Raw genomic sequence first — 16,583 nt, 5'->3', positions numbered from 1 at the left:
TGCTTCAAATCCCTGCCTGCCCTGAAGTACACCTCTGCCAAGCTTTATGTGGTGGAGGTGTGTAAGGCTGGTCTAGCCACCCTTGCTGGGGGAAGTTTGGGTGTGAAACAGGTGTATCAGCATTGGTTCCTGCCTCTGTCCTCCTGTCCCACAGCAGGTACAGCCCAGGCCTGGCCCCTTTTCTCTGTCCAGTAAACTAACTGCTGGATGTTGCGGCGCTTTGAAAAGCGCCAATTGATGCGTGTAATTCAGCAGCCCTCAGCTGGATTAAATTGCCACAGTGTGGCTGAGGAGACGATCTGAGTTTCCTGGAGTCTGTTCCCAGCCTTGAGTTCTCCCATGCAACTGTCTGACAAAACAGAGTGGGAGAGATTTCCCTGAGTGCACGCACACCAGCCCCCGTGCGCCCAGATCCCCCGTGCGCACGTGTGCCCTACTACAGAGGTGCTTGGCAAAGGCTGAGCAGAGGATGAGGGGGTGGAAGTGAGGGCCTAGCCTGAGCATGACCCCCTTGGCAGCTCCTCTTCAGTGAAAGTCAGGCTGAGGCTAGCCTGCCACCCAGAGCTGCTGCAGGTTTTAATTCATTAACGTTCTGCAAAGCATTGATGATAAGAGGTGATCAGCAGGATTTGGGAAGTGGAAATTAGGAGAGCTGGGGCTAATTCTGCTCTCCTACTCTCTGCTCTACAATCCTGGGCCCATCCTTCCCTTGTTCTGCCTTCACTTCCACTTCTAAATGCTTTTGACCCCCTTTTGCACAATAACGGGGGCTTTGAGATGAAAAGCAAAGCAACCATTGTTTAGTATGTCTTTGGAGTGTGTGGGGAGGGTGCCCATTGAAATAACGTGAGTCACTGCTTAAAATACTCAACAAACTTCAAGGCAAAGCAAGGCAGGTGCTTTTGCTGTTGCATTTGTGCTGCAGAGCTACAACCAGGTACCCCAAGGCTTTTGTTACCAGCAGGCACGTGAGTCCTGGTGGGAGCAGGGGAAGGTGGGAGCAGATCCAGAGGGCAGGTGCTTGGGAGAAGGAATCCAGTGCAAGAGCAACAGCTAGTCCCACCCTGCACTGAGACTATGCTGAGGGCATAATTCATGTGGCTCCCGAGTTCCCTGCAGCTCTCCTTGTCTGGAGGGATAGTCTGGGTGCTACAGTGCAGGGAATCATTTCCTTGGGTTCCTCACAATCCTAACTCTAACATCACCGAGCAGGCAGGGGGTGGAAGGGGAAGGTGGGGTAGAGCCCTGGCCTGGCAATGCCCACTGGACTGAGAGGAGGTGGCATGAGGTACGGGACTCAACGTGGCTCCTGGTTGCTAGCAACCCCGTGGAGGATGGAGCCAGGTCCTCACTGGCAGCATGATGGAGCGAGAGGCAGCAGGTCCAGCTGCTGCAGAAGCAACTATCCCTGAGGCAACTCAGGAGGAATTCAGCTGAGGTGGTAAAATGAAATGGAGAAACGGAATTAATTCATTTCTCCATTTCATGGATCAAAAATGTTTAAATGCAAAATCATTTCCGCTGGAGGAGTGTGAGGGCTGGGGAGTGAAGGGGGGGGGGCTAGGGCTCAGGACCCCCCATCTTAGTCCTTTCTAGGGGCTTGACCACAGCTCAGCTGAGGTCAACCCCAACATGATGCTCTCTAGGGCTTTCTCTGCCAGGGTTGCTTGTGCTGCAGCCAGGCGAGGTGAAGGAAGGCGAGCAGATCTATTTTAAATGAGCCTCTGGCTCAGTCCAGCCTGGAGCCAAGATGTTCTCATTTATACTCAGAGGAAAAGAGGTGGCTGCTGCTCCCCAGGAGGTTTTGCACTGACCCACTTGTGCAGCACACGAGCCACGTCAGTCCAGCACTGCAGATGATATGGACAACCAGGGGTGATCCTGGCCACCACCACTCTGGCTTGCTCCTGTTTAGCCCTCCAGCACTCCTGGGACCCCCTTCTCCTGCAGGAATCTGGTCCTGGGGCAATATCCCCATCCCCTGAGAGAAGGCTGTGCCCAGATAACAGAGCCCAGTTTTCCTGCAGGAAACTCAGAAGAGTGGGAGGCAGCAGTCTGGCTGCCACTGAAACGGCCCCCAAATTCAGTTGTAGGTTTGCAGCTGGCATAAGATGCAGGTGAGATGTCAAGTGCCTCCCGTGGCTTCACGCTGCTCTTCCACACTCCTCTTTTCCTCCTTGCTAGCATCCCGTGGCTCCGAGGAGGGCAGGACAGCACGAGGTGGCCCAGCACAACTATCCAAGAGGTCAAGAAGGATCCTGCATCCGTCTGGCCCTGTCGGTCAGGAGCTGATGAGCAGCCAGAAATGTGTATTGGTACCTCAGTCTTGCATATATGACAGCTACAGGGTTAAGGCACTCCAGATTGAACCAGGACCCACGGATTGAGCACCCAGCTCCCAGAGACAGAGCCAGGTCCTCACAGGTGTGGTCTCACCCCTTGCCAACCAGCCAATGTCCTGCCAGCCCAGCTCCCCCTGCCCGGGTCATCAGGAAGGAAGGGAGTTGGACCATCTCATGGTCATCTTTGCAGGGATGCTGTGTTTTGCAGTGTGCTTTCTCGTGGAGCGCCCTTGCTCCTGCGTCATGGCTCAGTCAGCTGAGAGAGCCTTGTTCCTGTGGTGGGAGCTGTCTACCTGGCCACGGGCAGAGCACGTGTGTGATGCCCAGGCTCAGAGACCATCAGGGCCTCCCTGCAATCCCCCCAAGCTCTGTGCTCTGTGATTGCCCCCTCAGAGCCAAGCTCTTAGACAGCCCTCCCAGCACCCTGAGGGCACTAATATGCTTTATTTCCCCTGAGGCTCCCCACCTCTGCCCATGAAGGCCCAGGAGCTCTGTTTAAGCCTGGGCATCCAGCACTTGCCTGAGCTGTGCTGTAGGTGTGCTTGTCTTCCTGCAGTTACTGGTTGCCCAGAGAGCTTGTGGAGTCTCCATCCTTGGAGATAACTCAGAAAGCAAATAGACACAGTCCAACCTGCTCCAGTTGACCCTGCTTCGGGGGGGAGGGGATGGACTAGATAATCTTCAGAGGTCCCTTCCAACCTCAATGGTTCTGTGATTTTGTCGCCTGTCCTGCCCCTGGCCCCGTCTCCTGGATCGACCTCGGAGCTATGCGGTAGGTAGCTTGTCTCCAGCCCTGTCCCCTGGATGAGCCTTGAACCAACATTGCAGCCTTATCTCAGGCTATTCTCCAGCCCCATCTCCTGCTGCCAAACTCATCCAGAAAGGTCAAAGCCATTGCATCCTGGAGCCTCTGTCCAGTCCACCGGTCCTGGAGACCTGACAGAGAAACAAAATCAGCCCTGTGTTGCTGCCTGTGTCCCGGGGGGCTGATCCCAGCCTGGACCATGGCAAGCCATGGCCCTATGGCCTGCGGCAGCGAAACACCAGCCCTGGTACCGTTTGGGTGCTTGGTACCTGCTGGGGGCCTTGGCATCCACTGGGGGCTCGATACCGGTTGGGGGCTTGGTACCGGTCGGGGGTCTCCAGAACCGGTTAAGGGCACTGGTACTGGCTGGGAGGGCTCCGGTACCGGTAGCGCTTGGGGCCCCGTGCCGGGTGCGGGGGCTGGCTGCCGGCGCTGGCCGGGGGGGGCCCGGGCCGGGGCCGGGGCCGGCGCGGGCGCTGCGGCAGCCGGGCGCGAGCGGCGCTGCGGCAGCCGGGCGCGGGGCGGCGCCGGGGGCGGCGCGGGGCGGCGCCGCGGGCCGGTGCAGGGCGCGGGCAGGTGGTGGGGGCGGCGCTCACATGCCCCCGCGGCTGGTCCCTGCCCGCTCGGCGGCAGCCCGGCAGCGTCGCGCCGCCGCCGCCCATGCCCGGCCCGCGGCGGAGGAGGCGGCGGAGGAGGCGGCGGAGGCAAGGGCAGCACGGTCCCCGGCCGCCCCCGGCCGCCCCCGGCCCCGGTCGCGGCAGACCCCGGCAGCCGCCGCGGTAGGATTATGAGGGAGCCATGAGCCCCCTGCAGAGCTGGCTGCTCGCCGCTCTCCTCTCGCTCACGCCGCGGGCAGGTAGGTCCCCGCTTCCCCGCCCCCCGTCCCGGTTACCGGCGCCGCCGCTGCGGGCTTTTTTGCTGCATCGACACATTTTTCCGCAGCGCCGCCCCGCAGCGGCCCGGGCGGCAGCTCGGCGGCCCCGGGGCGCCCGCTGCCCGCCCCGCGCCGGGCCGAGCGCTGCGGGCGGCCCCGGGCTGCCGCCGTGGGGCCCCGCCGCCCGCGCCGGGCTGCAGCCGGCCCCGGCCCCGCCGCTGCCCGCGGCGACGCGACGCAGCGCTGGGGGCGCCGCCGGGGTGCAGCTGGGTCCCCCCGTGTCCCACCGGGCGCCTGCCCTGCCCTGGTCCCCCCGCGGCCCCGCGTGTCCCCTCCGGGGCGCAACGCTGCACCTGGCTCCCCTGCTGTCGCCGAGGTGTCCCCTCCAGGACACGTCCCCGTACCGTTCCCCGGGTGTCCCCTCAGCGATGTGCTGCTGTGCCTGGGTCGTCCCATGTCCCGGCCCGTCCTCCCATGGGACACAGCACTGTGCCTGAGACCCTCCGAGTCCCCCGGGCATCCCCTTTGGCATGCGTCCCCATACTGGGCTGGCCGTGTCCCCTGAGTGTCCCCTCCAGGAGGCACTGCCCTACCTGGGTCCTCGCATGTCCCCTCTGGGGTGCAGCTCTGCACCTGGGTCCCCCCGTGGCCCTGAGCCGTCTGCTCCAGGATGCGCCTCCGTACTAGCCCTCCACCTCCTCTGGCCATCCTCTCCAGGACACGCCACTGTACCTGAGGCCCTGGCTCTCCCCTCTGGGATCTGCCCCCAAACCGGCCCTCTGTGTCCCCTGTGGCCTGTGCTGCCGTACCTGGGTCCCCCCATGACCCCAATTCATCCCTCTGGGACATGCCCCCGTACCAGCCATCCGCATCCCCCGGCCATCGCCTCTGGGCTGTGTTGCCATACCTGGGTCCCCCATCATGTCCCCAGCTGTCGCCTCCGAGATAGGCTCCCCCCCACCAGCTCTCTACGTCCCCTAGCCATCCCTTCCTGGCCACACCATCATACCTGGCTCCCCATCATGTCCTCGGCCATCTCCTCCAGGCCATGCCACCATAGCTGGGTCCTCAGCAGTCCCCTCCAGGACAGGCCCCATACCAGTCCTCCACCTCCACCAGCTGTCCCTTCCTGGCTCCACCACCATACCTGCGTCCCCATCGTGTCCCCCGGCCGTCCCCTCTGAGTCAGGCCCCCGAACCGGCCCCCCACATCCCCCTAGCCATCCCCCCTGGGCTGCACTGCCGTGCCGGCCCCCCGACCGGCTCTCCTTGCCCGCAGGTCCCGCCACAGCGGCCGTGCACGCCGGCGCTCTGCAGCGGAGGTTCCCGCGGGCCGGATGGCAGGACGGGCGGGTTGTGTCCCAAATCACCCACCCCAGCAGGTTAGTGGGGCAGAGCTCAGGAGGAGAAGTCCAGAAGCATCAGCTGGACACCAGGGTCAGGAATGAGCCTAGAGGAGGAGGAGGCCCTGTAAGTGAACCGCACCCCCCCTCCGCTCTCTTTCAGGCCGCGGCCTCCAGGGGTGAAGGGCCCCTGGGGCACGAGGCCCGAGGCAGAGGCGCCGCTTCCGCGGGCCGCGCCGCCGCCTTCTCCCAGCCGCCAAGGCCCCTAATGCATGCCATTAAATCTCGGTGCCGGAGGTATGCGTGCGGGTGTTAAGAGAGATTAAATGGGAGCGCGAGGCAGGGCTCATGCATAATGAACGGGCTCTCGGCTCGGGCGCTGCGGGAGGGCAGCTGCGGCGCAGCCAGCTGCCCAAACGCTCCTGCGGCCGCTGCTCCGGCCTGGCCAGGGCTTGGCATCACCTCGAACCCAGCACTGCGGTGGTGGCCCGACGAGCTGGGGCCGTTGCGGACGTTCCTGGCTTTCCCGGGCCCCGCCGCCCCCTCGGCAGAGACAGACACCGGCACTAATCGATTCTCCCACATCCTTGCTGGCTAAAAGAAGGAATAATGGCCTGAAATTGCAGCCGAGGTGATTTAAGCTTGGTGTTAAGTGAAACCTCCTAGCGGCGAGGATACCTTGGCCGGGGAGTAGATCGCTGGGGACGCTGTGGCACTGCCAGCGCAGCGGGGGGGGTTTAAGAGTGCGTTGAGCAAGCAGCTGTCGGGAAGTGCTGCCTCAGGGTGCTGGGACCTGTCGACGGTCCGGCCCCAGGGTGCTGGGGCCGGGGGTGTGGGATATCGGCAGAGCTCACGGGAAAACGTGACAGTCGCTGTTAGCCGAGCGCACCGAAGGGGCGTTTTTGCGTGAGCCGGTAGAAGAAATGATCTCGCCTCCATGTCCTTCGTGCCCTTTCCCGGGAGCTGAGCCGCCGGGGGGCTGCAGGCTGGGAAGGCAGCGCGGCGCAGAGCTTCGCCCGTGCCGCTGGCGCTCCTGAGGCAGCACCCGCTCTTCTCCCTGCGCCTGGCGGAGGGCAGGGTGCCGTGGGCAGCGTGGTGCTGGGGCTGGTGGCAGCCGAGGCTCCACCTCCAAAGTGAGCTTCACCCGTGGCTGCGCCGCTGGTTGGGACCTCCCGGCCCCAAGCAGAGCAGGGAGAACCCGTCCTCGGGACGGAGCCGCCCGGCAAAATACCTCCCACGCTGGCCTGAGCCCCCTCCCGCTCTCCTGCACCATCTAAGCTGCAGCCCCGTCCTCGGCCGGTACGCTAGCATTAATTTTGGCTCCCAGCTTTCCGCCCGCTGGGCAGGCGGTGGTGCAGAGGCTCACGCCCAAGCGTCCGCGGCGCAGGGAGCTCCGTCCAGTGCTGGTCACTTGCCGAGGAGCGAGCTGCACCCACCGGCTCGGGCAGCTGGCCGGCATGGCTGGCTGTCTCCAGCTGGCCGAGCAGCGCCGGTCTGCGCTCCAGCCGTGGCTTTTTGGGTTCAGAGCTGACAAAACAGATCAACGGTATCTGCAGGTCAAAAGAAAAAAAATCCTGCAGGAAAAGGATGTCTTGCAGGTCTTCTCTGTGCATTGGTTTCCCTGGGAGCCAGCGGCACCCAAGGTGCTCCCGAGGGACGCATGGGGATGGCGCGCGCCCAGCGGCCGCTCCGAGGAATTAGGTCATGAGCTCCGGCTGCCGCAAGGTGCCCTGGTGCCAGGCTGCTGCAGCCGAGAGAGTCCCCGGGGAGCCGCGCTCAGGCTTTGGCAGCCCCCCGGGCGCCACATCCCACTGGGGACTGCTGGAGGGAGCACAGAGAGGCCCCTGAGGCCGGAGCCGGTGATTCCTGTGGTGCAAGCGCTGCCCCCCCGTCTCCTTGCTGCATGGCTGCTCTCACAGAGCATCGCCCCAGCCACCGTCCTACCGAGCCGGACCCCGCGGTGCAAGTGGTTTCTATTTACCGATTCCTGGGAATTTGGCCCTCGGCCCCCTCGTGGAGCACTGCGCTCGTCCCTGCGCCCCGGCCGCCCCCCCACTAGGACCAAGCGAATCTCTCGGCGCGTTGCCCACAGCCTGTCTCTGCAGCCGGGAGAGCGTTTTTGGCAGGCGACGCCTGTGTTCCCAGGCCTCCAAGCTGGGATTCAGGAGCCCATGGCAGGAGCGAGCGGCGAACGTGCAGCGGGGTTGATGGAGACATAAAAAGAGATGGAGATGTGCTGGTCCCCCGGTGCTGTTGCTCTGAGATGTTAATGCGTTCCTCGCTCTGCCAAAACTGTGCACGGTTCAGGCCACGGGTAGGGAATGTTTTTTAAGCCAAAAAATGGTGATTTCTTTTAAATTGAGTTTGGTGTTTTGTTTTGTTTTTTTGTTTGTTCTTTTAATTACAGAAGCACCTTCAGAGCCTGCAAGTATCTACGTTTAGGGTCTGGGGAATTTTTTTTTTTCTTTTCTTTTTCCAAGTGAAAAGCAGAAACAGCTGCATCAGCTTTGGGTGCCAGCCGAGGCTGTTTTCGGTGACTTAAGCTGGTGGCGAGTCACTCGTCAGGGCAGGGCTCTGTGCCAGGCACCAGCGTGCTCAAGGTCTCACGCAGACAGCACCTAAGGACGAAGCGGGGCAGCCGTGAGGGAGACATTTATGGCTGGGAGGCAGCCCCGGGGGAGCTGGATCTGCCGCCCTTGTCCCACTGAGTGACGGGAGCGTCGGCGTCCGGCTCCACTGCGGCGAGCAAGTGGTTTTGCAATATCGAGTCCGTTTTCCATTGTTTTTTGCTGTATCAAGTCCATTTTCCCTTCCCTGCTCCTGCACTCCTGTCCCCGCTTCCGCCAGACCGGCTGAGCAGCCAGGCCAGGACCAAGGTCAAGGAGCTAAACTGGCTTTAAATTTTCTTTAACATAGGCCAGATCTGTGATGATTTTAAGGCCAGATCAGAGTCGCAGGCTTGACCCTGCGGCACCTGGGGCGGCTCGTGGTGGGTGCGTTGGGCTGCTCTTACCGCCGGGCGCTGCCCTGCAAAATCCCTTGGGGCGCTTTTGCTCTGCTAAAACTCAAATGGTTTTTTTTAGTGACCACAACAGGATTTAATCCCAAACCAGGTAGGGTGTGTTGGGGCCCGCTGGCTCTTTTCCTGATGCAAAGCGGGCTCCAGAGCACCTGGCCACCAGATTTTCGGGAGCTGACCCACGGGATCAGCCGGAGCCGGGAAAATCCAGGCTGAGCTTCCCGCGGAGCTGTCTAACGCTTCGGCACCTCTTCCTGACCCAGACCCAGCGGTTTCGCAGGCCCTCGACAAAAAGCAGAGGCTGCTTGGCCCCGCTGCTGCAGTTCTCCGCGCTTTGTGGCTCAGCCCAGGAGAGGGAAGCCGCGAGCCCTGCCGCCTGGCCGGCCTGGCGCTGGGGCGAGCGGGCGGCTTGGCCCTCACTTGGGCTCGCGTCTTCCCGCAGGTGGTGCACCTGGCACGGGTGAGCTTCCTCGTGCGCGCCTTCGGCTTGGCCTTCACCCTGGACCTGGAGCTGAACCAGTGAGTGTCCCACAGGGCTGGGGACGGCGCGGGTCGGCCCAGCTTGGGGCCAGGCGGCTGCCCCTCAGCCGTGGCCGGGGGTTCGAGCCTGGCCCCCGGGCGGTGGGCGTGGAGGCAGGCGACGGCGGCGCAGCCGCTGGGGCACCGCGAGCGCTGTGCCGCGCCGGCCGCCCTCCCCTTGCTGGCCGCCCTTCTGGCAGGCCCTCAGCCCTCTCCCGCTCCCCGCAGCCACCTCCTCGCCTCGCACTACGTGGAGTGGCGCGTCGGCCCGGGCAGCCACGGCAGCCGCAGCACGGTAAGCTGGGGAGGGGGGAGCCCTGCTCCTGGGGGTCGGGGTGTGCTGGAGCTGCCGTGGCACCTGTCCTGCCCCGCCGCGGGCCCCCGCCTGGCTCTCGCTGTCCCCTCCCTGGCGGCACACGGCAGCGAGCCAGCCCTGAGCTCTCCCAGAGGCGGAGCAGGCGTCTGCCCCACGCTCCGGGCAGCCGCGACTGAGAGCGCGGCCCTGGCACCTGCAGGGCTCAGCTGGGCGCCGAGCTTTCGCCAGTGTCCCCAGGGCGCCCAGCCCACGCGGCCGAGGCTGGGCAAGAGGCAGCGGCAGTGTGAAAAAGATGAATGGGGTTTCCATAAATAGCTCCTCTCCGCCGGCTCCCGGTGGCCCTGCCTGTCATGAAGATCTCCCCGTGCCGTGCTCGGCACAAAAGCAGCCCTTTAAGTAGAGCAGCAGTAATGCCGGGCGCATGCAAAACTTGCGCACTGCGGGTAAGGAGGGGCCGCCGGCCTTGGCGCTGTGCAGCCCGTCGCAGGGCGGGACGCTGGCACCCGCGCTGAGCCGGCCGGCCGGGGGGCAGCGTGAACAGAGCCGGAGCGGGAAGGGGGATTTCGGAAGCGCTGCCTGCGTGTTGGCAGGCGCCGCGGCCAGATGGGTGCAGCCCACGTGAGGGTGTGCGCGTGCACCCAGCTTCCGCACACAGGGGCAGGATCAGGCATCCCAGCGACGGGGGGTTGGTGGGGGGACCCGGCCCCAGGGCGGGAGCAGGCGGGCAGGCGCTGCGCAGAGACCTCGAGGTCTCACCGGGCTGCGCCGCAGCCGGGAGTTGGGCCCAGGCGGCCGGCAGGCTGCAGCGCCTTTCCCGTCTGCTCTGCAGCAGGGCGCCGGGGAGCACTGCTACTACCAGGGCACGGTCCGTGGGCAGCCCCACTCCTTCGTGGCGCTCTCCAGCTGCCAGGGCCTGCAGTGAGTACTGCAGCAGATGCTGCGGGGACGCTGGGGGCAGTGGTTTCTCCCCTCGCCTCTGCCATCCCGGAGGCCGTCGGGGCTGCGCCCTATTGCACCCTCTTACCCGGCCCGGCTTCCCTTGCAGCGGCGTCTTCTCCGATGGCAGGGCCACTTACCTGATCGAGCCGCGCGCAGGTGCCGAGCACGGGCAGGTGAGCGCCGGCCGCGCGTCCATCCCGCGCTTGGGGCCGGTTTGTGTTTGCGACCTTCCTGTCCCCTTCCCGTCCCTGCACCAGGGCCTTCGACCGCACGTGATCCGGCGCACCCCCGGCTGCTCCGATCCAGGTAAGCCGCAGCCGGCCGGCAGCGAGGTGTCGCCTTGGCTCAGCGTAGGGATTGCTCCGGAGCACCGGCCTGCTGACTTCCCAGAGCCCTGAGCTCCTGGGCTGGCTCCCGCTGGCCGGTGCCCCGCGAGCCACCTGCCTTCCCTCCAGGCTGCCTCTTTGCTGCGCTGAACCACTACATCGCGGGCAGTTTACCAAAGCTGCGGCGGCGGCGGCAGGTGAGCAGGGTGCCGGGTGGGCCCTGACGCGTGCCCGGCCGCGGGTGCAGCCCTGGTGGGTTCACAGGGCGCCAGGGACGCGTTTGTGAGGGGCAGCTCTGGCCGCGGGCTGGAAGGTGCCCTCTGGTCCCCCCAGCAATGCTGCAGCTGCAGGGAGCCGGCCCGTCCCCGGGGCGCCGCAGGGAGGATGCTCTGTGCAGCCTCCAGCCAGCCTGGTTTTTCCCTCTTAGGAAGGCTGCGGCAGGGAGCCGCTTCCCAAATACACCCCAGGGTGCAGAAACGCCCGCTGCCCTGTCCCCAGAGGCAGGGCAGGAGGCTCCCCGGGGCCCGTCCTGCCCTGGAAAGTGCCCGCATCCTGCGCAGGTCCCTGGGCTGTAGGTCTCCGGCTCAGCTCCCGCCTCCTACCTGCAGGTGCGACGAGCCCAGCACACGGTCCACAGCGAGACCAAGTACATCGAGCTGGCGGTGGTGAACGACCATCAGCTGGTAAGCGCAGTGGCCCTGGGAGGAGCGGGCAGCGAGGCCACCTCGCCCGGCCCCAGCGCTCCCTTGCCCTCCGCTCTCTTCCAGTTCCTGCAGCTCCGCAAGTCCGTGGTGCTCACCAGCAATTTCGCCAAGTCCGTGGTGAACCTGGCCGACATGGTGAGAGGTGGGCACGTGCAGGTGCGGGGGTGAGCGGCCAGGCCTGCGGGCTCATGCCCAGCGCCCTCCGCAGATCTACAAGGAGCAGCTCAACACTCGCATCGTCCTGGTGGCCATGGAGACCTGGGCCTCCGAGGACAAGATCCGCATGGAGGAGGACTCGCTGGAGACGCTCAACGAGTTCATGAAGTACCGCAAGGAGGCCATGCCGGAGCAGAGCGACACCGTCCACCTCTTCTCGTGAGTGCCCAGCCGCTAGGCCCTCTCTGCAGGGCCGGTGTGAGCCCACCAGTGGTGGCTTCCTCCATCTCTCCTTTCCTTGCCCTCGCAGGGGACGGACGTTTCAGAGCAGCCGCAGCGGCACCGCCTTTGTGGAGGGCATCTGCTCGCCCGCCCGTGGCGGGGGAGTCAACGAGGTGGGTGCCAGAGAGCGCTGGTGGCCGGGCATCGAGGCCCCGCCGGCGCTGCTGACTCTCGTGTCCCTCCTGCGCAGTATGGCAACGTGGCCGCCATGGCTGTGACGCTGGCGCAGACGCTGGGGCAGAACCTGGGCATGATGTGGAACAAGCACCGCAGCTCGGCAGGTAGCTGCCCGGCACCTTCGAGCCTCCCCTCCTGCAGGGGCTCGGGGCAGGTGGATGGGCGCCCGTCTTGGCGCACAGCGTTGGGGACCGCAGTGTCCCTGGGCACTGGCTCCCCCAGCGCCTCTCCCCTCCCCGCAGGTGACTGCAGGTGTCCAGACTCCTGGCTGGGCTGCATCATGGAGGACACAGGGTGAGTGCCTGTGTCACACTGCCTGGGGGACGTGGGCACTCGGTCTCCCAAAAATAGGGAAACTTAGCACCTCCCTCTCCAGGTCGTTTTTTCCCTCTCTTGCCCCGCGCACGGAGTCTGCTAGCAGGATGCACCCAGCATAAAGCAGTTATGAGTACTGCGTGCAGCAGGGTTCAACACGCTGCCCTGAGCAGCTCTGCACCTCACGGTGGCACCCAGAGGGCTGGGGCTGGGCAGGGAGGTGAGTCGCACGCGGTGTCACCGTGTTGCCTGCCCTCCTGCAGCTACTACCTGCCGCGCAAGTTCTCCCGCTGCAGCATCGATGAGTACAACCAGTTCCTGCAGGACGGCGGTGGCAGCTGCCTCTTCAACAAGCCCCTGAAGGTAACAGCCCCGTCACCTGCCCTGACCTTCGAGTGGTGGGCGGGAGATGGCGCAGTGCTGTTCGAAGGGTCCGTTGGGGCTCAGAGTCCGCCCCGGTGCCGCCAGCAGCCGAGGTAACAGCACTGACTCCGAACCCGGTGTCGGAAGAGCCGGGTCCCCGTGCTGGATTGCAAAACGCAAGCGATTTGCAGCTCCTGCCGTGCCGGGGACCCTGAAGCCCTTCCTGGATGTGCCCAGGACTCACCCTGTCGCCGTGCCCAAGCTGGGCTGCTCGGCGGCCCAGGGCTGCACCCCTCTGCCCTGCCGCAGCACCCGGTGCTGCACCCACCTTGCAAGGTGCCCTGCACCCAGCTGCAGCCCGGGCGCCACTCTGGGCCCCTCTGCAGCTTCTCCTTCCCTCCCTGCCAGTTGTTGGACCCGCCGGAGTGCGGCAACGGCTTCGTGGAGGCGGGCGAGGAGTGTGACTGCGGCTCGCTAGCGGTGAGCGGGGCCGGGTGCGGGCCGGCGAGGGCTTTGCCCGGGGGGTTGCTGGAGCTCTGGCCCTCCTGGCAGGGCTGGCTCACGTGCTTGCCTGTGTTTTTGGCAGGAGTGTGCCAAGAGCGGCGGCAGCTGCTGCAAGAAGTGCACGCTGACCCACGACGCCATGTGCAGCGACGGGCTGTGCTGCAAAGGCTGCAAGGTGCGGGGACACGCCGGGGCTGCGTCCCCCGGCCCGAGGACGGTCTCTGTGCTGCCACGTTGGCCCCCCGACATATCTACTTGCCCCCCCCCCCTTTTTTTTCCTTGCAGTACGAGCCACGTGGCGTGTCCTGCCGGGAGGCTGTGAACGAGTGCGACATCCCCGAAACCTGCACCGGTGACTCCAGCCAGGTGAGCCAGGCTGGCACCGAGGGGGCCGGAGGCAGAGCGCGGTGGGGGCATGTCACGGGTGCAGGCAGCATCACCCGTCTTCTCCTCCTGCCCTGCAGTGTCCCCCCAACCTCCACAAGCTGGATGGCTACTTCTGCGAAAACGAACAGGTGGGTCCGGCCCAGCAGCGTGGCAGTGGCCTGCGCCGGAGTCACCCCTGGCCGTGGGCGCAGGAGCGCGTTCCTCCGGGAGACCGGCCGCCCCGTTGGCTGTGGTCCCCATGAGGCTGTGCATGCCACCTCCCTGGTGACGAATACCCGTGCCTGCCTCGCCGTGACCCTTCTCCCTGCTCCCCAGGGCCGATGCTACGGCGGCCGCTGCAAAACCAGAGACCGGCAGTGCAATGCGCTGTGGGGTCACGGTGAGTCGTGGGGCCCTGCAGCCTGGTGCGTGCGGGCCAGCTCCCAGCGGGGTTGGGCGTGGGCTCCGGCGCTCACCCTGGGCGCCTCCTGCAGCCACCGGGGAGGACAGGGGTGGCGGATCTCTGCAGAAAGCTCAGCAGAGCCCCGTGCCTGCATCCCCAGTGGTGCAGGCAGCGCGCAAGGACGGTGCTACTGCCTTGGGTTTGCCTGTGATGGGGGAAGAAATCCCTGGATGATGGGCTGTTTGTTTTGTTTTTGTTTTTGGTTTTGGTTTTGTTTTTGGTTTTGTTTTTGGTTTTGTTTTTGGTTTTGTTTTTGGTTTTGTTTTTGGTTTTGTTTTTGGTTTTGTTTTTGGTTTTGTTTTTGGTTTTGTTTTGTTTTTTGGGTTTTTTTCCCCAGGCTCTGCAGAGCGGTTCTGCTACGAGAAGCTCAATGTAGAAGGGACCGAGAGGGGCAACTGCGGGCGCGAGGGCCTGGGCTGGATGCAGTGCAACAAACAGTGAGTGAGCCCTGCATCCCCAGCCCCAGCCCCAGCCCCAGCCCCAGCCCCAGCCCCAGCCATGTTTGCAGCATCACCCTCTGCGGTCCCTGCTGGCCTCCCCTGCCTTTATCGCGTTCCTGAGCCGAGACACTTTGCCGAGTGGTGGTTGCGCCCATGCAGGCTGGCAGGGCCCGGCCGTCCACCCTGGGGTGCCAGCGCTGCGTGTGCCTTGCAGGGACGTCCTCTGCGGCTTCCTCCTGTGCGCCAACATCACAGGAGCGCCCCGGCTGGGCGAGCTCAGTGGCGAGATTGCCACCATGACCTTCTTCCATCAAAACCGATACGTGGACTGCAGGTGGGGGGTGTCACCGCTCAGCCAGGGGCTGAGCACGGGTGCCTCGTGCCGCCTCGGCACACCTCCATCCCGGGGTGCTGCGCACCACCTTGCCACCGTCCTCCCTCAGGGGGGGCCACGTGCAGCTGGTGGACGGCTCGGACCTGAGCTACGTTGAGGACGGCACACCCTGCGGGCCCAGCATGCTGTGTCTTGACCATAAATGCCTTCCAGTGACAGCCTTTAACTTCAGCTCCTGTCCCGGCAGCTGGGATGGGAAGATCTGCTTTGACCATGGGGTGAGTCCTGGCAGCGCCCAGGTCCCGCGGCGGGGGCTGAGCGTGGAGGGTGCTGACCCCGCAGTCCTTCCCAGGTCTGCAGCAACGAGGGCAAATGCATCTGCCAGCCCGAGTGGACGGGCAAGGACTGCAGCGTGTACGACCCCGTCCCGGAGCCGAAGCCCACGGGCGAGACGGAGCGATACAAGGGTCTGTGCACACCACGTGGCAGCAGTGGCGGGGGGGAGAGGGCTTGCCGGGGCCCAGCTGGTGGGCACAGCCTGGCTCCAGCCCCCTCCCTGCGCTCCCCTCCCCTGGCGCTCGATCTGCCCTGCTGCCGCCCTCGGGGCCGTGTCTCCCCACTGACCTGTGTCCCTGTCCTCTCCTCCCTGTCCCCTTTGTCACAGGTCCCAGTGGCACTAATATCATTATCGGCTCCATAGCTGGGGCCGTGCTGGTGGCTGCCATAGTCCTAGGGGGGACTGGCTGGGGATTTAAGTAAGCAAACGCCGCATGCCTCTTCCTCCTCCTTTCTCCAGCACCAGGGCTTGCTGCCTTGTCCCAGGCCGGGGGCGAGGACCTGGGGCCCAGAGCCCCACGCAGGGCCACAGGGGCAGACCCGCTCGGGCCTCGCTCCTGGCGTCCAGCGGAAAGTGCTGCCCGCTGCCAGTGCTCTCTCGCTATTAGCTTGGGTGTCGGGGCCAAAGCTGGGCGCAGAGAGGGGGAGGCACCTCCCCTCCCTCCCTTCCCCGCACACCCCTGGTGGGATGGGGACCGGGCTGGAGGAGGACGCCTGGTCCCCCCCCACCCTGCCTGCATGTTTCCTGCCGCCCCCTGCCCCGCGTCCTTCCCCCCGTCCAGGGGGCGCATGGAGCGGGGCTGGAGCCTCGCGGGCCGCCCTGGCGGCGCACGGAGCGGGGCGAGCCCTGGGGCGCCGGCCCCATGGACCAAGCGCCCTCCCGCCCCTGCGCGGGTGCTGTCCCGAATGCTGGCCGACCGGCTGCCGCTGTCACCCCGGCCGGGCTGCCCGCACCCAGCCTGGCCCTTGCTGTGGCTCGGGGAGCCGGGCGCAGAGGGGCCGCGGGGCTTCGCCCCCACCCAGCGCTGTGAACCCCCCGAGGTGCCCCGCCATGCCTGGGGTGCCTGGAGCCGAGCGGGAGCAGCTGGGGCACCCGCGCTTGGCCCTAACCCTTGTTTTCTCTCTCTCCTTCTCTCTCTGTCCCTGCCCTCCCTCCCCCTCCCCGCGCCGTCCCCTGCGAAGGAATATCCGGAGAGGAAGGTACGACCCGGCTCAGCAGGGCGTGTAGCCACCCCTTCCCTGTCCGCCGTCCACCTCCATCCTCCCCCTGTCGTCTCCTCCTCACCATCACCATTGTCGGTGCCCGGACGCTGGATCCGCCTCGGCCCGCGGCGCGGGCAGGGCGGCTGCGTGGGACGCGGGCGCCGAGGCCGGGCCCCCCGTCCCCCGGAGCCGCTCGCCCGGCCCGGCCTCGCCACAGCAGGACTGGGGCCTGCGGCGGTCCGGGGGCTGCCCCCGCCTGCTCTGCCCGGCGCCTGTCCCCGTGTCCTGTCGCTGTGTGTCGGCCGCCCCATGTGCTGTGTCCGTCTGTGGCCCTGCTGCTTCGCCCTCTCCGGGAAGAGCCGGCGGGGGGGCCGCGGCCTGCGCCGGCGCCGTGGCGGGGTGGCCAGGCCCCGCCACTGGCTCTTTGCGGCTCGGCACCCCATGCCGTGGCCCCCGT

At 65.5% G+C, this 16,583-nt stretch overlaps 1 protein-coding gene across 2 annotated transcripts; it reads left to right on the top strand.

Moving 5' to 3' along the window:
* Nucleotides 1–3,843: 3,843 nt before the first annotated feature.
* On the top strand, nt 3,844–16,312 carry ADAM11 (ADAM metallopeptidase domain 11). Of its 2 annotated transcripts, none has more exons than XM_068919216.1 (26): nt 3,844–4,003; nt 5,301–5,491; nt 8,826–8,902; nt 9,131–9,197; nt 10,051–10,136; nt 10,264–10,330; nt 10,415–10,463; nt 10,613–10,680; nt 11,092–11,166; nt 11,251–11,322; nt 11,396–11,562; nt 11,654–11,738; nt 11,816–11,906; nt 12,045–12,096; nt 12,381–12,480; nt 12,889–12,960; nt 13,067–13,159; nt 13,270–13,350; nt 13,449–13,499; nt 13,687–13,750; nt 14,151–14,250; nt 14,468–14,587; nt 14,697–14,865; nt 14,940–15,054; nt 15,252–15,342; nt 16,106–16,312. In XM_068919216.1, exons 1-26 carry the CDS (start codon nt 3,946–3,948, stop codon nt 16,149–16,151), a joined length of 2,307 nt encoding a protein of 768 aa, XP_068775317.1. In that variant the 5' UTR covers nt 3,844–3,945; the 3' UTR covers nt 16,152–16,312. The 2 variants fall into 2 exon arrangements, with proteins under 2 accessions (XP_068775317.1, XP_068775315.1); XM_068919214.1 differs by having other exon boundaries at nt 10,048–10,136.
* Nucleotides 16,313–16,583: the final 271 nt, after the last annotated feature.

The sequence above is a fragment of the Struthio camelus genome, chromosome 25 (genome assembly GCF_040807025.1).
Source record: "Struthio camelus isolate bStrCam1 chromosome 25, bStrCam1.hap1, whole genome shotgun sequence".
NCBI lineage: Eukaryota > Metazoa > Chordata > Aves > Struthioniformes > Struthionidae > Struthio > Struthio camelus.
Note: the sequence above shows the minus strand (reverse complement) of the source record. Positions and strands in the feature narration are given on the sequence as shown.